General features: G+C 40.9%; 1 protein-coding gene across 2 annotated transcripts in view; it reads left to right on the top strand.

Annotated features, from left to right (window-relative positions):
• Positions 1–22271, top strand: part of LOC146003964 (atrial natriuretic peptide receptor 1) — a 1164278-nt gene that overhangs the window by 729368 nt on the left and 412639 nt on the right. For both annotated transcript variants that reach the window (XM_083142500.1, XM_083142491.1), the window contains exon 8: positions 1215–1296. In XM_083142500.1, the coding sequence (XP_082998626.1) occupies positions 1215–1296 (82 nt within the window). The remainder of the gene's footprint in view (positions 1–1214; positions 1297–22271) is intronic.

Here is a 22271-nt window from a genome sequence, read left to right as displayed (position 1 = left end):
GATTGTATTCTTGTTTCAATAAACTTTCTGACTTAAATATTTCAATTCGTTGCAATCTTTCAACGTTTGAAGCGGACGGTGGGTTATAGGTGGGGAAGTGGGGAGGTAGATATAAAAAAATCAGTTATCTTTGGTGGCAGCCTCTACCTGATACCCTTCATATTGTCGAAACGGCTCCTGGGTAGTTCCTTTCAGTCTGCCAGCTTACCGTAGCGGAGGGTGAGAGCCACGTAAAAAAGAATGCCGCACATTAACTGTGCCTCCGGCAAGACAATAAATACTCCCATTATAGATGTCAGAGCAAATAATCTATCATTGCTAGACTCGTATACCTAAGTGAACGTCCGCAATTGCTTACTGCAATCTTCAGTCAGTTCTCTTTTGTAAAAATGCTCAGTGAATTAGCTGTGTTTTATACTCTAAAAGTGATGCTTTTAAAGTGAATTAATAATTTAAATTAATTGTTATTAAACTTGTGTGGTCTGTCGTTGATAAAAATGGTTGTTTAGTTTATTATGAATATTATGTATACATATATTTTCGCTTATTCTAAAATGTCAACACAAATGTAAATTTTTCAATTTGATTATATGATATTAAAAGTGACAAATTTTAGGTATTTTCGTATTACATATAGTCCAAAAATTATAAAATAGACTAGCTGATTACCCGCCGTTGCCCGGGTATTTATCTTCTATTAGACAGGCAAATAATGAATTCTAACTATAGTGTAAAATGAACTTGGAGTTGAACGGCATTGGGAGTGTCACTCTTCATCTTAGCGACCCCGAAAACTATGGATTTTACACTAATATCGGTCGTTTTCGATTATTTTTACATGTCACCCCATTCCCACCCCCACCTCTAGGGGTGTCGGAGGTGTCTTGGAGTTGAACGGCATTGGGAGTGTCACTATTCATCTTCCAGACCCGGAAAACTATGGATTCCACACCAATATTGGTAGTTACCGATTATTTATACATGTCACCCCCTTACACCCTCACCCCCAGGGGTACCAGTATTTCTTTCTAGGTTGCAAGTGATACGCGTACCGAGTTTGGTTGAAATCGCTCCAGGCGTTCGAGGGTTATGCCGGAACAAACACACACACATCCATTTTTATATATATACTTAATAATATACAAAATACAATACACAAAGAAGTTAAGACTTTATATTTCCAAGTAATTAACAGCATTTTGTGTTCTTTATAGCTCTCCCGGAATATGCAATAGTCAGCATAGTTCTAAGTTCTGTCGTCGTCATCCTCTCCATAGCATCATTTTTCATCTATCGGTGAGTACAACTGTTTTTTCTTATATTCATTTCTGTTGCCTTGAGTCGGGCTGATATTTAATTGGTGTCTACATATAGCTTTCGCGTCGCAAAACGTAGGTACAAATCCCGAACCAAACCACGAGTGCCTGTCTACGTGTTTATGTTAGTTCCCACATCTGCCTCACCGACTCAGAATTAACGATATCGCTTTGTAACTAATGGAACCTTGTTTTGATTCGTGGTAGAGGCACAATACAGTGGTTCAAATACCTTTCCACTCTAAACTGTGGATCCTCTCGCCACAAAAGTTCCAGGGTTCGAGTTCCAGCCTGGACATAGATGTTCGTCATCCTCATCTTCGCGATTATTCAAAAGAGGCAGAATAGCAAATTAGAATAAGAAAACAATAAAAATAAACTGTAGATCCAATCTCAGTGGACTAGAGGGGGCAATCAACCTTCACCCAAGAATATTCATGGAATTGACCTTATTCATTTTTATCCCACTCTTTAGCTAAGTAATATTATCCAAGTTGTTTCCCACTCATTAAGTTCCATGTTTAATAGGGACAGGGGATAATTAATAATATACAGTGCCTTTCACGGCTGAGTCTTCCGCGGAGCTGCTGCTATTTCACCGGGCAGCCAGAGCGTGTCTGCCGGCAAACTGCATGCTACATTCGCGTAAATTGAACCGCTAGCTATGTAATGAAATAAACTCCTACAATTACATTGACAGAATTAAAATAAGCACGTACCTTGTTACAAGAGTTGTTGAAAATGATGTCCTCTTGCTTACACATATTTACGGCATTTTTTAAGGAAATTTTCACTGACGCGTGTCAGTTCCTCTTCCGAAATTGCTTCAATTACTCTCCTGATATTTTCTTTCAATTCTTCTAATGTATAGCTTCAGGTTTAGAAGCTTGTTGGCTCGCCATGCAGACGTCATGCTAAGGTATTGTCTCTGTATGGAACAGGACTCTTGGAATTCTGCTGCCAAACGCCTTCTGGCTTCCCTACAAGAATTCGTAATGACGTAAGAATCGTACATAAAAATGCGTTGTTTTAAATTGTACGTAGCATTATTAGACAGCAGAAAAGCACCAGTAATACGTAAACTAAAAGAAAACAATCTAAATTACTTGTTAACACCTTATCACTTCACAAACACTTGCAAACTGGACACCGGCTATCTGGATATTGAAGCACTGACGCGTCCAGTGACAAGGTCAGCGTACAGCTGTGGGTCTAATTGCCGGCAGACGCACTCCCATCGCACGGCGTGCTAGCCGCCGCTTCACGGAAGACTCGACAGTGACACCAACATAATGGGGGAGCTAGCGCTACTTATTTTAATAATTCCAATTTCTTCTCATTCAATCAAGACAAATGCCTTTACCCTCCCTCTGGGAGTAAATTGATATTGCACTCGGTGCCTTAATTTTAACCATTGCTGCCTGGAAACGTAATCCAATTTATTTCCCACCTAGTAGGCAATGGCGGATGAAATACTGCAATTCATTTCAATAATATAGTTTTTAGAATATTTTTCCATTTACTTGTTGAACCATGAACAAGCTGAAGCCCATAACTTTCTCCCTTCCCAGTGACGTAACACCTCAAGTAAATGCCCGAAAGAAGAAGAATAAGGGAAAAGAAACGTAAAAGTTGAAGTCCTTATTTGCAAATTATCTTTCCCCGCTGACGAAATACCCTTAATTGTGAGCTTAAGAACAGCACTGTTTCGCCATCCTGGACGACCGACCAAAGTATAATTGGATGGCGAGGGGCTTCGGCCGCAGACTGCGTTTTCTCCTCTGATGTTAAAATCATGCGTCGTTGGGAAAGCATTCTAATTAGATTGGAATAGTCTACAATCTTCTCTGGTCGATTTTCCCTCTCTCTCTCTTTCTCTCTCCTTCTCTCCATACTCTCGTGCATCCTTCAGGAGGTTCGTCTAAAGGAATTTCCCTGGAAGAAACTTTTGCGCCGAATAGCAGAAGCATATTATATGTACAACGCCCTAATTGTGTTAACTTGTGTCTCCAGGAGACGTACTTTTCACGGGAAGGCTTTTGATCCACTAATGGGTTCCTCGTCGCAGAAGTTTCTCTGCAAATACCTCGGAAGAGCGTTGGCAGGGCTCTCGGTGCAATTGTATTGCGAGAGCTCCTACCAAAATTGGCTTCGTGACGTTGCCCTTCTTCTTTGCCAAGAATTTAATGCATAAACTATGCTGCTTTTGCACATTGTATGCTGTCATGCCTCGTAATGTTAATGCACATGTTTTAGGAAGTACCAGAAACAAATTTTGATTTTTTAAAGTATTAACATTAATTTATATTACAATTACTTCACCCAAAATGTAACTCATCTGAGAAAGTTGCTCAGTTACAATTACCATTACATGTGTCCTACATGAATTGCAAGCAGATTGTTTCTTTCACTGATGCCATTAAAAAATTAACATTACGTCACGCTATAATTAACCTCATATTATGTTTCAATATATAAAGTAAGGGCAAAGCTACTTCCTGCATATTGCAACATAGCGTGAAAGCATATGAGAGGTACAGCCCTAAGATTGTACAATCTCTACCATTTGTGGATGTGATGTAATCAGCACCACGCTCTAGACTCATTTGTACACTTTTACATCCTAGGTGTTTTAAAATAAGTACACTCGGAGAATATGCAGTGTCATAAAAACATAATATTGTTCTCACGATTATCAATTGGCCCATTTTTTTTTTCACGCAAGCTCGATTCAAGATATTTCAAAACTCGAGGTCATGAAGTTTTTTATTCAATGTGAAAAGTAACTAAAAATAACTCCATATTTCTTTACGAGTTACTTGAACGAAGTAATTGAGTTAGTTACTTATTTGAAAAAGTAACTAGTTACAGTTTCCGTTGCATTATAATACGTTTATACTGTGCCCGGACTTTGCAGATACCACGAATACAACGAAGAGGAAACCACAGACCTGTTTGAAAGCGGATAGCGAGCGCTTGTGGGCCAACACTCTAATGCTCGAGTCACACTTATTGCACACCCTATTGACCTTCGTGTACTGACGTCAGCGCGGATTACTTTTGTTGTTAGGTTAGGCATGTTAGTTTTTGGCTCTGCATAAATTCACGATAAACACTGCAATTTTTCGTGGCTTGACCAAAAATATATTATTTATGATAGGTAGTAAAACAGGAGGAGAGGGGCAAAGTGATAAATATGGGATAGTAAGAAAAGAGAGAGAGAGAGATAGAAAGATGAAAAAACAGCATGAGAAAGATGTAGAAGAAAAGAAGTGGATCATTTTGTTCCGTCTTAGCACACTCTGACCAGATTGTGGACTCCCCCGGGTATGTCGAAAAGAACGTGACAATTTTTATGTTACTTTTGTTGCCTTTTATTGTAAATTTTAGCGTAAATTGCTCAATGTGCAGAAAAGAGTACTGCATGGGACCACTTTCGTTCGCTAGTACTCGTTCCAGCATCCCGCCATCGAGCGTGCTACGCTCGAGCGTATACAATGGAATATAATTTTAATCGTAGGCACATGCATGTAAAATATTCGCCTTGGGAGTTTCAGCCCACAATCATCTATTTCATTTTCATATACCACTGTGTATTGGTAAGATACACTAAACATTTTTAACATGGAGATGATGACTATGTTAACTTAGATTTCAATTAGACTGCGCCTTTCACTTCACGATCCATATTTGAGGGCCCACTACCACAGACAAATTACCGTTATACGTTTACTACTGGGCTTCGAGTGTATATCAATCGTTTTACCTGTTCGAACGTTAACCCTCGGAATACCAAAGGGGTACATTTTGGATCCCACGCATATACTTGTAGCTGTGTTTTATCTGGTTTTTAGTTCCGAAACTGGTATTTTTTTGTAGTTTTTTTTTTTTTTTTGTTAAATGTAAATAACAAGCAGTAAAAGGTAACCTTTTTCGAAAAATTTGCTACGAAAAAAATGTTGTTTGTGTTTGGGGTCCAAAACGTACCCCATTGGTATTCCAATAATGATAGTAAATGCAGTGTTTTGGCCATTAGAAAAGTTGTTTGTCAACTACAGTTTTATTTAATGTGTTGTATACTCTCTCAGTTTCTTTCTATTGTATCATTCAAAATCATGAAAGCTACGTATAGAACATGAATATCAATGACTGTTTTTATTACATATTATTTATACTTGTAACTTGGGAAATACATTGTAAAAATACTCGGTGTATTTTATTTGAAAAACCCTCATTTTTAAACGCGAAACAAAGAAAGAATCATTGGGGGTCCAAAATCTGCCCCTTTGGTATTGCGTGGGTGTTGTTTTGCTTTGTATTTTGAGAGGCTTAATGTCCTCTGAAACAACGCAACAGAACTTCTCTTGTCTGCTTCTATTGAAATCAAATGGTGTAACGTCCACTACAGGGAAACGCACGGAATTTCGGTACGTCTGCAGGTTATCTTAAAAGATATCGGCCACTGGGACGCTGGAGATGTGCCTATTGCACTCTCTTTCCGCTTTTCTCCGCTTCTCAGTGGGCGTTAAGCTTTTTTCGCTCGAGCGAAGAAGCTCTCAATTCCGAAATCCTCTCGCTGCAACACACTAATACAGAACCTGTAATTATTTCAATAAATGAAGAAATCTTGCTTGATACACGATTCCGAAAGCAATTAACGCGAACAAATCTGAGAGTGGATGAGTCCATAAAGTGATGAATCTGCAAATAAGTTGGTAACCATTATCCTTGTAGTGGCTACGTTGAACGAAGCCTTCCCGGCAAGGGTAACGATGTCCGCGCCGGATGCGACACTGCGGGCGATTTATCTTTCCCCGGCGGGGAATGATTTGTACCACAGCGAGTGTTGCATTGTCGATTTCCATCAGAATTGAAAGAGTTAGTTGTGATTTATCGCCTCTGCGGTTTCCTCTTCCTCAATACAATTGGGTCCTGCTTAGCTGAAATGGCGTATATGAGTGCGAGGGGATGATTTATATCCTCTGTGGTGTATGAGAAATATTTATTTGCAATCTCCGCCGCGGTTTTATCACCTCATGATTGGTTTCCCGTGTCAGGGTAGTGGACGTCATTACCTATCTGGTAACGAGGCTCTGGCGCCTGGATACTCTGTGGTTTTTTCGTTGTCCTTTGATTTGTCAGGGTGGGTGAAAAACGCTCCCACACGATTACAACGTGATTATATTAATTTATTTTTACATATGTCGTACATCATTTTTCATGGGCTCGGTGGTACAGTCGCAAGGGTGTCTGGCTGCCACGCGGGAGACCCGGGGTGAGATATGTCTGGTGGGAAGTTTTTCACTAATGTCTCTGCAAGGGGCAGCTCTGGGTTTCACCCAGCATCCAATAAATGGGTACCTGGAGGAAACTGTTGGTGTAAAGGCGGCCGGAGCGTTGTGTTGATCATGTCGCTTTTACAAATAGCCGAAATTGTGAATGTGTATGGCTCTACCTCAACATCCCCCATATGGCTTCATGGCCTGGCGCAGTATACAAAGCTACATTTACCATTTTTCTTACATCTCCATACATTCATTCAAGCCGAAAAATTGTTATTCTAATTCACTGTCTCGAATTACCTCGCGCTACAACGCCAGGGGTGCCGGGTTCGAATCCTGGCCTGGGCATGGATGTTCGTGAGTGCCTATTCATCAATTTCATCATATCATCACTCATCCCCACCTTCGCAAAAGTGGCACAAAAAGCGAAGTAAAATAAACCAACTCAAATCAAATCGAATCCCGGCCTGGGGACCCACTGTTATTAGTGAGTGTATCTTCATCAGTTTCATCATATCATCACTCATCATCATCGTCTCGATTATCTGAAAGTGGAAGAAAAGCCACACTAAATAAAAAAAATCAGAAACAAGTACATATAACGCGTAATAGTAATAATACAGTCCCATTCGTACGATTGTTTGATAGGAATGTAATGCTATTTCTTTATATCTATCTGTTATCTGTGACTCAGTCAAAGACTATTAATTTGAGATTTAACTCTTCCGAACGAGTTGCATGTATTGTTAACGTGACATGTTTGAATCTCGGAACTGACAGGTTGAAACTGTAGGCCGGTTATCCTGAATGTCTTTGTCCTGTTTTGGTACGTTACTCAGGTAAATACAGTATGGTATTTTTAGTGAAGGCCACATACGCTAACTTCCGCATTCTTGCCAATACCTTTCCATCCTTCGTCCGGTCATCATCACGTAAGGCACAAAATAAGAGATTTTCAGCGATCTGTTGAATTGTGCCTCAGTTGTTTCTTTCTTTAAATTGTAAATTTTGGCGTTACTAATATAACATAATCAGAGGAATGATAGAGGTGGCCTATTAGTGATTGTACACTACCCGTCTCTTCGTTGAATTTGTGGTATTAGCGAATCTCGGGCCATTTCGTAGAGATGGATCATACATTTGCTTCCACGTCATTGCTTGAGGACCTACTGAGCACTCTCGCCAATTTACTCGGTAACGTGGCATTACAATATTGTGTCGGTATGCCTCAAAGTCAAAAAATAGTAAAGAGAAGGAGAAAAGAGAGACGAAAAGGTTTGTTTTTAGTGTACTCTGCGATCAGATAGATTATTCGGGACTCGATCTACAATTTAAAATGGAATAGACTATTATGGAATGCGGCTTCACCGGAAATCGAACCTTTGAATACGCCGCGACAGCAGGAAGAGAGAGAGAGAGAGAGAGAGAGAGAGAGAGAGAGAGGTAGAAAAAGTGAGAGAAATGGAATGAGAGGTAGAGATGAATGCCAAAGAAGGAGGGAAAGATGGAGGAGGGAGAGAGAGAGGGATTTATCGAATGAGAAAATTAAAGGTGGGAAGAGGGGCAGAGAAGAGACGGAAATGGAAAGCTGCAGAGGCAAACTAAGAGCGAGCGAGAGAGAGAGGGGGGGGGGGTAGAGAGGGATTGAAGAAACAGAACTTTTTACTTCATTGAAAGAACTGTACATAAGCTCAGTCGGTAACGCGTCTGACTACCATGCTAAAGGTCCCGGGTTCGATCCCCGGCCGGTTCAAATCCGGGAACTTTTCTAACGTTGGAAGCGGCTTCGGCGCCCACCCAGTGTCGAATAACATGGGTACCTGGGGAAACCTTGGGGTAAAGGCGGTCAGGGGCGTGGTGCTGATCACATCACCCCCACTCACGACCGGATCAAGAAAGTGTGGGGCGTTACCCCTACACCCCGTATACGCCTTCATGGCGTGGTGCTAAGCACAGGGGAACACTTTACATTTTTGTACATAATTCTTACATGTTAATAAAAACACCCCAATTTCATAGATGGGCTCTGCAAAGGAGAACATGCTCTAATCATGACGAATGGTAAGAAAGAGAAAGTTAAAGTCCTGCTTGGAAAGCCACTTCGGTATCTTTAACATAGCTCGAGAGGAAGCCAACCGGACGCGTATTGGTTTCGAGCCAGCATCTGTTTTTCTCAGAATCGATGTTGTCGCTGTTATCTGCAGTGTTTAGACGTCCAACACGAACTACGACATTACACTCTCAAGGTCTCTACATCGTATAAAAAGAATAACACAACAGAATAACCCAACCTAGCAAGGATAACGCAATCGCAACCTCACGTTATGAAGTTTCTAAATAAACTGTATTGGCAACATCTCATTTACTCCACGTGGACTTGACAAGAGCTGTCAGTTCGTAAAACGCTATTGGTGGAAAGGTTTGAGGGGAGGATCTAATGGGCTCCACGTGGACTTGACATGTGGTTGTCAGAGGGAAACTAATCTTTCGGAACTTTCTGAAGTAAAGTGGCGTTCGAATCAGGACTTGAAGATGTTCCATTCTCTCCATCTACCATTCTGTCAAACACCACACTATGTGCTCTGAAAATTTTCAAGTTCTTAATTGATCCTTTTCCTCAAGCTTTATAAAAAGGATTCCGTTAACGAGAAACTAACGCAGTTATCAAAATTACAACCATTCTCCAACTCCGGTTTGAAAGTGTATAGCTTGTGTAAGCGGAATTCTCGGCAGTTTGCCCGTGATAATTTGGTAAATTCGTGTTTTTTTGTCTTGGGGGAGGGGGGAGAAAAACGGGAAACCATCAGCTAAGTGAGGCGCAAACACGGACTGAAGAAGTACAAATGGAAACCAGAACTCAAAGAACAAATAGTGTCTCTTTTGTTCCTAGTTCGTATACGCTTTTGTTTTTTGTTCTCAGCACGCGCTTCTCGCTCGAGAGGCGATGGGACACTTCACGTGCAAATTAAATTGATGTAATTGTGGAGTCTGTTGTTGGGGGGAGCGGAGGGGATAGAGAGAGGGAGTTGGCTTAGTTTCAAACAGGCACAGAACGAACTTTGTTCTGCCTCTTTGCAATGCAAATCCGAGAGATTATTGGATTTGTTTTCCTGTTCTTTGTCAGTTTATATAATTGTCACATATTGAAATTAGTTATTGATCTAATACAAATAAAGAAATAATTTATGGCAGGGTCGACCTTTGACATATCGATAATCAGGGCTTTTCGATACGCGAAAGAAAATTTTGGAACTACGTCACTTCAGCCCAAACTCTATGACGTGTTAATTATAGTGTGATTCCTCTGCTAAAACACAGTATAATTTTTCTCAGTGTTCGCTTTCTATTTCGGTCACAACCGACCTCCGTATCGGAGTGATTAGCACAGTGCGCTACGACGCCAGGGGTCCCGGGTTCGAACCGGACTTGGCGTTCTCTGTGAGTGCCTCTTCATCAGTTTAATCATATCATCATTTATTCTCACCTTCGCGATTAGCCAAAAGTGGCATTAAGGCGAAGTAAAATATACCAAACCAATAAACTATTTCGGTTATTTTACGCTACTTTCTACATCTTGGGTTAATCGTGACGATGAGCATGGATGATGATCTGGTGTAATAGATGACGCGACGATCACAATTCCCTAACCAGGATTCGAATCTGGGAACTTTCACTTTGTAGCTTGTTACTAACTGACCGCTGCTTCACTGAGGGTCTTCCCGGCGGCTTCTCTGTAGATGCACAGAGTGGTTCGGGTCGCACTTTAAACAGTAGGTCCAGTCCCGATTAGCCTATTTGTGCATAAAGTAAAACAAAATTCTGGCACAGAGGCCGGTTGATTTTAATCGCGCTTTCGTGCCTCTTTAGGTTTATCGGAACGACGAGGATGAGTGTCGATTGTTGCAGAGACAATGCAAGATTGCGCTAACACCCTTGCTGAGACTCGAATCCAGAACCTTCAGTAGCCACATCGTGAAACGATCCACCGAAGATTATTAAACATGCTTAATGCAAACGTTGAACCGTTAAGACAAAAAATTACATAATATTCGAAGGTACAAAGAAACATAACATGTGTAGTACGTATAAATATCATTGCATACTGTTAATTATCAATTGGACAACTTCGTACAACCAGATATCTTTATAGGACCTCCTTGGTGGAGTGGTTAGCACAGCGTGCTATGACGCCAGAGATTCCGCGTTCGCATCTCGGCCTCCGCATGGGTGTTCTTAGTAAGTATCTCTTCATCAGTTGTATCACATCATCTCTCTTCCTCATCCTCATCTGACGATTAATCAAAAGTGACAGAAAAGCAATGCTAAATAATAAAAGTCAAAATTACGAAATCATCCGGATATCATTAGACTCAGTCTTTGTAGAACATGTGGGTAATATGAAGTGCATTTTCTTCAATCTATATATAAAGCAAGGCTCGAAAAATCCTGGTCGCCATGGCGACTGATCTTTTGCTCTAATATTGCCGTTTTTTTAAGTTTCAGTGTACGAAACTTTGAAGATTCTAAGTTCAAATTGCAGTACAGCGTAAGTTAGCAAATGATTTTTTAATCAACGTTGTGAACATTCTATAGAATCAGTAACAATTTCTTACTCTTTGTCCCCCAACCCCCCATTTCCCGCTTTCTCACATAATTTAGCGATGTATTGAATACGGTGATGCTCTGCTTATCGACTGATTTATTTGCTTTATTTTACTTCGCTTTTTGTGCCACTTTTGGCTAATTTGCAAAGATGGTGATGAATTATGATATGATGAAATTGATGAATGGACACTCACAAACATCCAAGCCCAGTCCGGGATTCGAAACTGGGACACCTGGCGTCGAAGCGCAATGTGCTAACCACTCCGCCACAGGGGCTGGCTCAGCTTCTTATAGTATCCACAATTACTAGTAGGCGGTTTCCTGGCGACTGATTTTCTGAGCTGACGCCTAGTTCTGAATAAAATTTTTCGAGCACTGATATAAAGAATGCAAAAATAGAGCTAAAAGAAATGGGAATAGCGAACCGCACAAGTAAATTGTAAGTTAATTTCACGCCCACAAAATGCCAGCCATCATTTCCAACCCATGTGTGTTTTTTTTTGGGGGGGAGAGGGGGCAGAGTTAAGTTCGTACTGGAAATTTGACCTAACAAAATGACTTTGAAAAATTTCTATCTTTTCAAAAACGATCATGCGACCTGCTTATAATTGCTTCTATAGAGCATTCAGGTGGATTTTCGTGTGGATTGCTTTCTGTGCTGTCAAGGTAGTTTTGGGATAACGTAAGCCCAGATAATAGCGAATGCAAATCTCACGAAAATTCACTCGAATTCTCTATAAGTAATTTTAAACAGATGTATTTTGTCAGAATTGGGATATCATAGTGGTTTTTCGAAAGGGGATGAATTTTCCAAGACTAGTTTTGCTGTGGGTCCAGTGTGGCCTCAGCCTTATTGATCGTGCAATTTGTTCTGCTTGTAAAGCTATCGCCATCTCTGTTTCTCATCTACCTTCAATGGATTTTTTATCTCCTCTGTAAATCGAGAGAATCCCGCTCAAAGGGCAACGGTTCGCGTGGGCGTCAGTGATTTCCGCTTGTCGGGATCCATAACGCCGGCCACGGAGGTTGCGACACGCCTGTCGAAATTGCCTCATCCCCTCTGTGTACATAACCTTGATTAGGCGGACTACGGTCTTATTACGAAACCCAGATCTATCATGATGTTAAAGATGCTTGTTTCAGTGTCTAAAAGATGGAAGGCCATCTATAAACTTACAAAGTGTAGCGCATACTTTGTCCAGTAAGATTGTTCATCAGGCTACATCGTATAGCGAGCGCATTGCTAGTTTTAATGTGTGTGTGTATGTGGAGAGAGCACTCTTACGAATATTTATCTCTTAATAATTCGCAACGACATTCAAGGGTTGTAAGGTAATGGGTGACTTTCTGAGAATGCAGGCAAGAGTCAACCTCACTTAACCGTAGTACTTCCTCGTATACTCTGCTAACTGCTTCTTGCAGGCCGACTTAATCCGTGGTTAAGATAATCCTCTGTGGGATTGCATTGTCCTGTGTTTGTTTGTCCTTATGTGTGCCGAGTACCCCTGAGTACCACCACAAGAAGTAGAAAAAACCGGCGGGAGACTTTCGATACCACTACAATAAATTTAGCGAATTTCGAACAATAGTTAATAAGGAAATTATTAATGCATACAACTGTTATGTTGCCAATTCGTAAATAAATATTGCAAAAGATAGCACCCAGTTTTGGTTGTTTGTTACAAATACACGTAGGAAAAGCAACAATGATCCTGTACAGTTCAAAGATAAAGTGTTGTCGGACCGACGTTCAGTAGTAGAAACTTTTGTACAGCATTTTCAGTCGGTGTATAAGAAAGATCCCCCTAGATATGACATGTAAGTATTGCCTAACCATAAGCAATATGAAAATTTGGATAATCTTAATATTACAGAGATAGGAATTGAAGACATAGAAAAAGCAATTAAAAACTTAAAACCTAAGAAATCAGCCGGACCTGACAAGGTTAAAGGTTGCAGTGATATGTTGAAATACCCATTATATCTAATTTTTAATTTAATTCTTGCAAAACATAAATTTCCTGAAAAATGGAAAGCCGCGGCAATTTGTCCATTTCCCAAAACCAATAACACTAATGACGCACAAAACTACCGACCAATAAGTATCAGTCCCAGCAAAAATATTCGAAACAATCATGCACTTTTACATATTTACCCACGTAAAACCTGTAATATCATCGTTTCAGCATGGCTTTGTACCACGTAGATCAGTGTTGACCAATCTCTCCGATATTACCAATTTTTTAAGTTCAACCTTGAACGAAGGAAGTCAAGTTGACGCAATATATACAGACTTTTGCAACACGTTCGACTTGGTTAACCACGATATTCTATTAAGTAAATTAGCATGCTTCAATATTTCTGAACCACTGTGCCAATTGTATGCTTCCTATTTGCAGAACCGTAAGCAGTACGTGACGTATAAAGGTCACACATCTTCAGAGATAAAAGTCACCTCAGGAGTACCTCAGGGGTCTAACCTTGGGCCTCTTCTTTTCACATTACTTATTAACGACTTGCCTGATTCATTTGAAAATTCACACAAATTGCTGTTTGCAGATGACCTGAAATATTACAGGAAAATAAGCAAACAAGATGACAGCGTTCAACTTCAAAATGATATTACAAAGTTAGAAACGTAGACAATAAACAATGATTTAACACTAAATATCAATAAATGCCATTTTGTAATATATACTCGAAAGAAAAACCCAGTTGAATTTCAGTATCAAATATACAACCATACTCTAGCAAGAAATTTTATAGTCAAGGATTTAGGGATTACTTCTTATTCAAATCTTACTTTTAATAAACACGTAGAACAAATAATTAGTGAAGCGTTCAAGAACCTTGGGTATATTCTTAGAATGGGGAGGGATTTCAAGAGTATACAGACACTAAAAGTTTTGTATTATTCATATGTAACACCAAAACTCGAATATGCATCTGTTATATGGAATACAGACACACCAAAGTACAGTGTAACAATTGAAAGAGTAAAATCAAGATTTCTTAGATTTTTAAAATACAAATTTCAGAAAGTTTACCCCAAATTTGAACACTACGACAACCTAATATATGAAAGTCGGTTTAGAAAGCTGTGTCATGGAAGAACGTTACAGGAAATAGTATTTTTGTGGAATTCGTTAAATCACGAAGTAGATGCTACTCTGCCAGATATATATTCGAATCTCGTCGTCGAAAACTAGACTCAAGAATGAAATTTTTGTTATAAAGAAGGCTAGATCCGAAATTAAAAAGAAATCTCCATTGTGGAGAATGTGTACCAGTTACAATAAATTGCTAATCAAGAATAACACAATTAACATCTTTTCTATGAACCTAAGGGACCTCAGTAAAGCCACTATTAAGGCAATGACCTAAGTTTAAACACATAATTTCCTAATGAAATGATGTGATAAAGTGTGTGTGTATATATATATATATAATTTCTATCTCTATAATACAGAAATATATGTAATTGTATTCACTATGTATCCTTCATATGGGCTCTTTAATTAGGTATGTACCTGTTGAGTTCAATAAATAAATAAATACAGTAGTAGAAAACAATGTTCTCAGAGACAATAGGCAGACACTTTGCTTTGATTTATCTACATGTGTCGTTACAGTGAATTCTAATGGCGGGACTGGCAAAATGCAGACTTATGTTTATCGGTAAAATATATATATTTTTTTTAAGTTTTACAGCCTCGACTTTTAACAATGATGTCTTCCTGTCTCCGAGGACACTACAGCTTTAGTTGTTGTTAACAGTCCACAATAGTATTAGTTTTAGCAAATGATTTAGGAAGATTTTATCAGACATATTTCTTCTTGGTAGCACACTGTCCTTTTTATTTAAGTTAGAGGATTTATCCCCGTATTGCTTGCGTGCACAAAATATCTTATGTGCTGACGTACCCAGATTTTTAAATTAATCATTCAATCAACAATATTCAAGTACTGAAAATTTGGTTGTAACCTATAAAAAGCAGGAAGTTTCTAGTTACTTGCAACTACACAAATTCAAAACCTAATAGGGTTTGGTAGCTCTTTTGCGAGTTTCATTTAAATAACAGATGTGAATTATTAATTACTCGAATACATTTTTTGATAGACGACTATTATGGTCATAATAATTATGTTCACTTATCTCCCGAAAAGAGCATTTCCTTGCAGATATATGTTTCTCGTTTACACCTGACTCTAACAGTGGATATACCCCCATCTCTCAAAAGCGTAATGTTGTATTCGCACACTAGAAACAGGCGCTTCCACACTGTCTACATATGCGACAAACTAAACTAAACGCAGGGTCATGAAATTAGGCGGGTGGCAGAAGTTCGCGCTGTTGCCACTTTGGAAGTTTAAGAGAACGAAAGTACTCGTTGTAGAGTTGGTATTTGTAATCCATGTGATACAAACGGACAGTCTTTGCTCGAGAGGTCAGAGATGACACAAAATTATCCCGGAGAGACGTCGGTCTGACGCTCGAAATAGGCAACGCTACCCGGTTGGCGTTGCCACACAGTGCGCGGGAAGCATCGGCTTTTGTTTCGCTTAGCTTTTCCCATATGTGGCACCAGCGCAATTCTGCCAGCCGCCTATTTTCATGGCTGTCCGTTTAGATCCTCCCAAATTATGTAACGTTTGCTGCACCTATATTAGATGGGTTGCGGTGGTCTATTTGTTAGGGTGTCTGTCTGACTGCTACGAGGGAGAACACGGTTCGATTTCCGAGATGGCTGATTGCAGGTGGGAACTTTTCCTGCAATGTATGTTCATGGAGTGGCTCTGGGGCTCATTCAGCCGCGACTCCAGAAATGGTCGAGATTGTGAATCTGTGGAGCGCTGCTTCCGAATATTCCCATTCAGCTTCACTGTTTGTCGCAATGTTGAGAGAGGGGGGAGGAGCAGCTGTGCATTTTCCTTTAATCCATATTAGACGACAGTTCCGCCAGATATATAAACGTCCAAAAGCCACTGAAACGCAGTTTAAAACTTCATCACAACAACAACAACAACAACAACAAACACTAAAAACTGAAATGTAAGAACAAACGTGGATTTAAGCAGAAATTTCAGTTTATTTGTGAACATATAATACATTTCACCCAGCACCGGTTCGCGCAAAAACATCCAAATTGGATAATCTTTGATTTCATAACCAAGGTGCTAATTATATTACCCCCAAAATTAGGTCATAAGGGTCGAGGGAGCTGCAAAATCATTAGTGCTCGTCGTGCCCCACGCAACAACTTCGTTAAGGGAAAACAGAAACGCTGCAACTTCAGCACTTCATCAAGGACTCACGGGGAAGACATTGGAAGTTCCACACTCTTGCAGAAATTTAATTTCTCCTCCCTTCCCTTCCCCCTACCCTCATCTTTCGAGCGAACAATAGAGACCCCTTCTTTTTTTCCGTAATTGCATGATAGGTTGTTCGTTGCTTCGGTCGTGTGTACGGCGCTAATTTGGTTACTTCTACGCCGCGTGTTGAAACAAAGCTCCCCCCGGACCCCCTCTTGTGGACCGGGGAGCATGAGACGTAACTGGGTTAATGGATTTTACCATCTCCCCCGCAGTCAACCCTTGAAGTCGTGGTCTTTGTTGTTTGCTAATGTTTTCCTACCACTTCCGTGGAAACAAATACATTGCTGATGGTTCTCTCTGGTGCTGCAAGGTGCATTTTATCTCCGCTGGACTTTCCCCGGTTAAATATTACCCGCCGTTGCTGGAAATGTCGTCCAATTAGCAAATTTCATCAACTAGAAGTTCATCACGTCAAAACATTAAACCCGAAAGCATGTAAACATTACTAGTTCCACTTCATACGGGAAAATCAATAATTTTTGTCTTTCCAGATGGACACTATTGCATTACAGCATATTGTATAGTCAAAAGCAAACATTTGCTTTAAGTCTGCTTTTTTGCTCAGATGGGCTACTCGAGCTGGACATTCAGTTTAAACTGGGATCCTAACTATGCAATGTGCCTCCACCGAGTATCGAATGGGACCTCTTGTTTGGAAGGTTTCTGCGATACCACCAAAAACGATGGAGGGAACAATACATCGATTATCGAGTACCCTATATATCGAAGCGTATTACATGTGCAGTGCTGACATCTCTGGTCGAGTGCAAAACTACTTCCAAACAGTACGAGGGAGGCTGCTTCTGATTGGTTCTAACCTTTAAAATATGATTCGCTGGTACTTTTTTCTTCAAAATGGTACACACGGGAGAATCGGGCCACGATCGCTGTTACTGCGAAAGGACAGCTGCGCTTGCATCGTTTATTAACATTCACGGCAGACTAGCAATCTACATTTCAAGGTTTTTGTGCTTCAAACCTGTTTCAAAACAATTCGATGCAAATTTCTTATAACAACAAAACTTCCTGGCGGGAACAAGTTCATACATTCGTTCTTTCCAAAGATTATTAACAATATATTTGAACGATGAAAGAACAACGCCTAATTTAGAGACATCTGTTGGGCTGCTGCTAAACTTCTAGTCAATTACATACCTATGATGTTTCTCGAGGCAGTTAGTTGCGTCTCGTTCACTGTCTCTGGTTACCGCTACATCATATATTGTTGCGTGACAAGGTAGGGGTGCGAGAGGTACTGGGATCGTTGTCCCGCATCTCCACCATGTTGCGTGACAAGGTTTCTACGAGGTACGAGGGATGTCACTTAGGGATGTAGAAATAAAACAATGTTCAACTGTGGTTTACAGGTTGTGGATGACTCGGTGAAGAGGAAGGCGGACGAGTAAAGCACATTCACCTATTCGGGCAGCGATCCCTCTGGCGCCTCTGACTCTGGTGACGATCCCGGCACCAGCGAGGCAGTTACCACGGGTAGCAGACGTAGGCTGTCATCACCTGAATGGTGGCCCGCGCGACCACGATAACGTTAGAACACTCCTCATGTTTCCAAAAATTCCGGGGTACTTATCCGACTCGCCACGTGCCGAGTTTCTGATGAGTTGCAAGCTAACGTGCCACTGTTTTCCTCTTTCGATCAGGAAGAGCAACCCGGTAGTTGCAAGCTGGATTCTGTCTAGCCAGGGTTTTTACTTTAGGTTCTTGATGCTTGTTCGCTTATATATATATATATATATATATATATATATATATATATATATATATACACATATATATATATATATATATATATATATATATATATATATATATATCGCATTAAACTGATATAGGAGCTGTAATGAAAGGGTCCAGTTTCGATATCCGGTGGAGGCACACAGTGTTTCGGATCCCACTTTAAACTGTAGGCCCAGTCCCGATTAGTCTATATGTGTATAAAGTGGACTTTAATCAAAAACTCAAACTCGGATATAGGAGCTGCGGTAATCGAATTGTAGAACACCTGACTGACACGCAGGAGATCTGAGTTTGATTCCCTACCATTACATTCGGTTGCTTTACGTCGTTTCTCTACATGTTTGGTTAATTGCGACGATGATAAACTGATGAAATGGATGATACGACAAGCACATGTGACCAGGATCCGCCAGGATAATCAGCTCCGAAAATGTTTTTCCACAAAGCAGCTCTGAGGCCCATCCAGCCTCTAATCCGCGGGTACCTGGGAATAACCCTGTTTGATCGGAGCGACGTGTTGGTTACATTACCTCCAGCAAATATACCTTTAGGGTATGGCGCAATGCACAGGGCAGAGCTTTACCTTTTATCTTAAACATGCATCTCTTAACGTAAGATTGAACACTTGTTAATGGGTTGATTGGTAGATCAGAGGTGATTCTTTCGGAAGGGCCTTCAGTGCCTCTCTTCCCGATAACTGCATCATTGCCAGGACGTTGACCTACAGCCAAGTGTTAGTCTCTGCGTTTTGCCTCTCTGTGGTGAGTGACCTACATAATGGAGTATTTAGTTCTCAGGCATTTTGTTGCTTTTAGTCTTGGAAAGCGGCTTATCTCTGCAAATGAGTTTTCATCAATACATTGATTTCCTTTAATTTGCGACACCTGGCCTAAGTCCATTGTTTAATTTGGCCAAAAATGACAATTCACAAGAGCACTATGAACAAAAAAATGAAATAAAAAGGTAAAAAAGGTAAAGTGTTCCCCTGTGCATAGCACCACGCCATGAAGGCGTATAGGGGGTGTGGGGGTAACGCCCCACACTTTCTTGATCCGGTCGTGAGTGGGGGTGATGTGATCAGCATCACGCCCCTGACCGCCTTTACCCCCCAGGGTTTCCCCCAGGTACCCATGTTATTCGACGCTGGGTGGGCGCCGGGGCCGCTTTCACCGTTAGAAAAGTTCCCGGATTTGAACCGGCCGGGGATCGAACCCGGGACCTTGAGCATGGTAGTCAGACGCGTTACCGACTTTTTTTTTTTTTTTTTTTTTTTACAAAAGGAAATACTCCCTACTCGGAGATATCCCCCACCATTCACTCATTTTCTCACTTTACACTTTTCAATTCTTACATTTTTCTTTCTTTCTTATCAACTGGACGAACACAAATACCCATGCCTTACCCGGGACTCGAACCCAGAACCCCTGGCGTTGTAGCGCGCTCTGCTAACCACTTCGCCACGGAGGCCGACTACCGACTGAGCCACCGTATACCATAACTATATTGAACTATTAAAAAAAATGTTCGGGAAGTGAAACAGTCTGCTGTGGGCCGTCTGCGGCTCATGCGCGCACGGCAATGGACCCATCGAGGCGAGGTTCGACCCCATGACCCGCCACCACGGGGTCATAACCGCGACCCCCGACTCCGCATCGACCCGCTCGGAATTATTGGGCCTGTAATTGCACTGTTTAAACAGTTTCTACAGAAACTATGGAAATTAAATGTATCCTGGGACGACAAGTTACCTTCAGATAGAATGGAAGGCTTTACAAGCACAATATCTTACATTTTAGATATTCAGGTTCCACGATGTATTTTACCTAGATAATAAATATTCAAATTCACGGGTTTTCTGACGCGTCAGAGAGGATGTACGGCGCCTGCATTTATGTCAGAACTGTAACCCCAAGAGGAGAAGTTAATTCACGCTTATTGTGCAGCAAGGGTAAAGTGGCACCCATTAAGAAAATAACTTTGCCTCATCTAGAGCTGTGTGCAGCAATTAGCAAAAGTAGTTAATAAAGAAATACCTATATTAAATCTCCAAATAAACGAGGTGTATTTATATGCAGACTCACAGATTGTTTTAGCATGGATTTAAAAGGACCCAGAGAATTGGAAACTCTTTGTGGAAAATAGAGTGGCTCAAATCCAGGAATACACGCAGGTGTGTGATTGGCGGCACGTAAGGTCAAAGGATAATCCTGCTGATATGTTATCGAGGGGTGTCGAACCCCTGAAGCTAAAGGGAAACTCACTTTGGTTACAAGAACCAGAATTACACGGTATAATACATTGTGGATAGATTATTTCTCCAATCTAGGAAGAGACACACACGTAGTACTATGTTGAACGGCCGAGCTCTCTCAAGCCAGTCAGTTCCTTTGCCCGCGCGCATGCGCCGCAGACGGCCCGCAGCGGACTGTTTCACTTCCCGAACATAGAACAACCCTGGACGTTTTATTCCCACTAAGCGGGCTTATTCTGCTTAGCCGATACTCCACCAGGATCGCCAGTGTCGCAAAATGGCTAATGACCAGTAGAAGGCGTACTGTGTGTTGGAGCTATCGAGAACTGATTCACTCACAATGGTGCAATGACATTTCCGCATGCTTTTCGGTAGTAATGCGTATGTTTCACCCTTCCGAAACATTTGCCCAAGTTACAACTGCGAATTGTTAGTGCCTTCGAAACCGTTGACAATGACTTTGCTGTCTCGTGCATAGCAAGTACTTGATTATCGTTTGAACCTTTTCTGCGTTACACGTGGTTCCCATGTTGAATCTTTATTATGTGAGTCGTGAGAAGAAGCTTAGGACGTGATGACTATGCTAACCTGCTGGCTAATAAGAAAAAGTGCGAAGCGCTTAACAATTAACTCTGTTAATATCCAATGCTGAAGAGCTTGAACCCAAATTCAACATAAGAGAGAACCAGAATCTCCCCGGTAGAAGCCAGACCGAGGAAAACCAAGTTAGAACTAGGAGAAGAATGATATGACCTAGAAGATCACAGATGACACAACAAGAACTACCTATTGACCAACATACCAGGTTCTATGAACCAGGACCTTCTTCAATCAACAGAAGAACATTTTATATAACTTCTGCAAGACCAAAGGATCTTGAGGACCACAACTAACCCACTTCTGGAAGCCCAGTAACGCTTAATAATGCTATTTACCTGAAGAACTGAGCATCACTGGAGGACAACAATCGAAGGATCTAGTGAACTCGGTGTACTAGTGTTAAACATATGAGTGAGCTTACTCTTGGAGAACAGTCTCATAAGTTGGTGGGACGTGTAGGATTCACTGAACTTAGTGTATGTTAAGACTTTCCCTAGAGGGACCTGAAGAGTTATTTGTCCATCTGTGTATGAAATGAAACGAAGGTAGTCCATATTTGGACGTGAAGAATTGCATTTCCAATAGAACCTTATTACTACGAGAATCACGAAGCTACCAGTGTAGCTAAGTGAACTCATTCCCTGAGTAACATCATTCCGTGGGACGGGTCTTGAAGGACTTAGTGAATTCAGTCTATCTCTATATAAAAAATAATACTTCATTTCGGAGGTATGGAATGATTCCTAGTTAGAATCATAGCTGAATATTTCTGTTAGCCCATTCTTAAAGAATATAGTCCCATCGGATGGTGATTCATGAAGTACTTAGTAGGGCCTCCCCGATGGCATAGTGGTAGCGTCATTGCCTTGTAATCAAGGGGTCCCGAGTTCAATACTTGGTGGAGGCACATAGTGGTTCGGATCCCACTTTAAACTGTAGGTCCAGTCCAGATTAGCCTTCCTGTGCATCAAGTGGACTTAAAACAACAAATCAATCAATCATGAAGTACTTAGTGAACTTAGTGTAAGAGAAGCCTTTCCCAATCGCAGCATCCAATACGCATGGAAGTTTCTTACTTCCATCAGC

This window comes from Lepisma saccharinum, chromosome 1 (genome assembly GCF_977018435.1).
Source record: "Lepisma saccharinum chromosome 1, izLepSacc3.1, whole genome shotgun sequence".
NCBI lineage: Eukaryota > Metazoa > Arthropoda > Insecta > Zygentoma > Lepismatidae > Lepisma > Lepisma saccharinum.
Note: the sequence above shows the minus strand (reverse complement) of the source record. Positions and strands in the feature narration are given on the sequence as shown.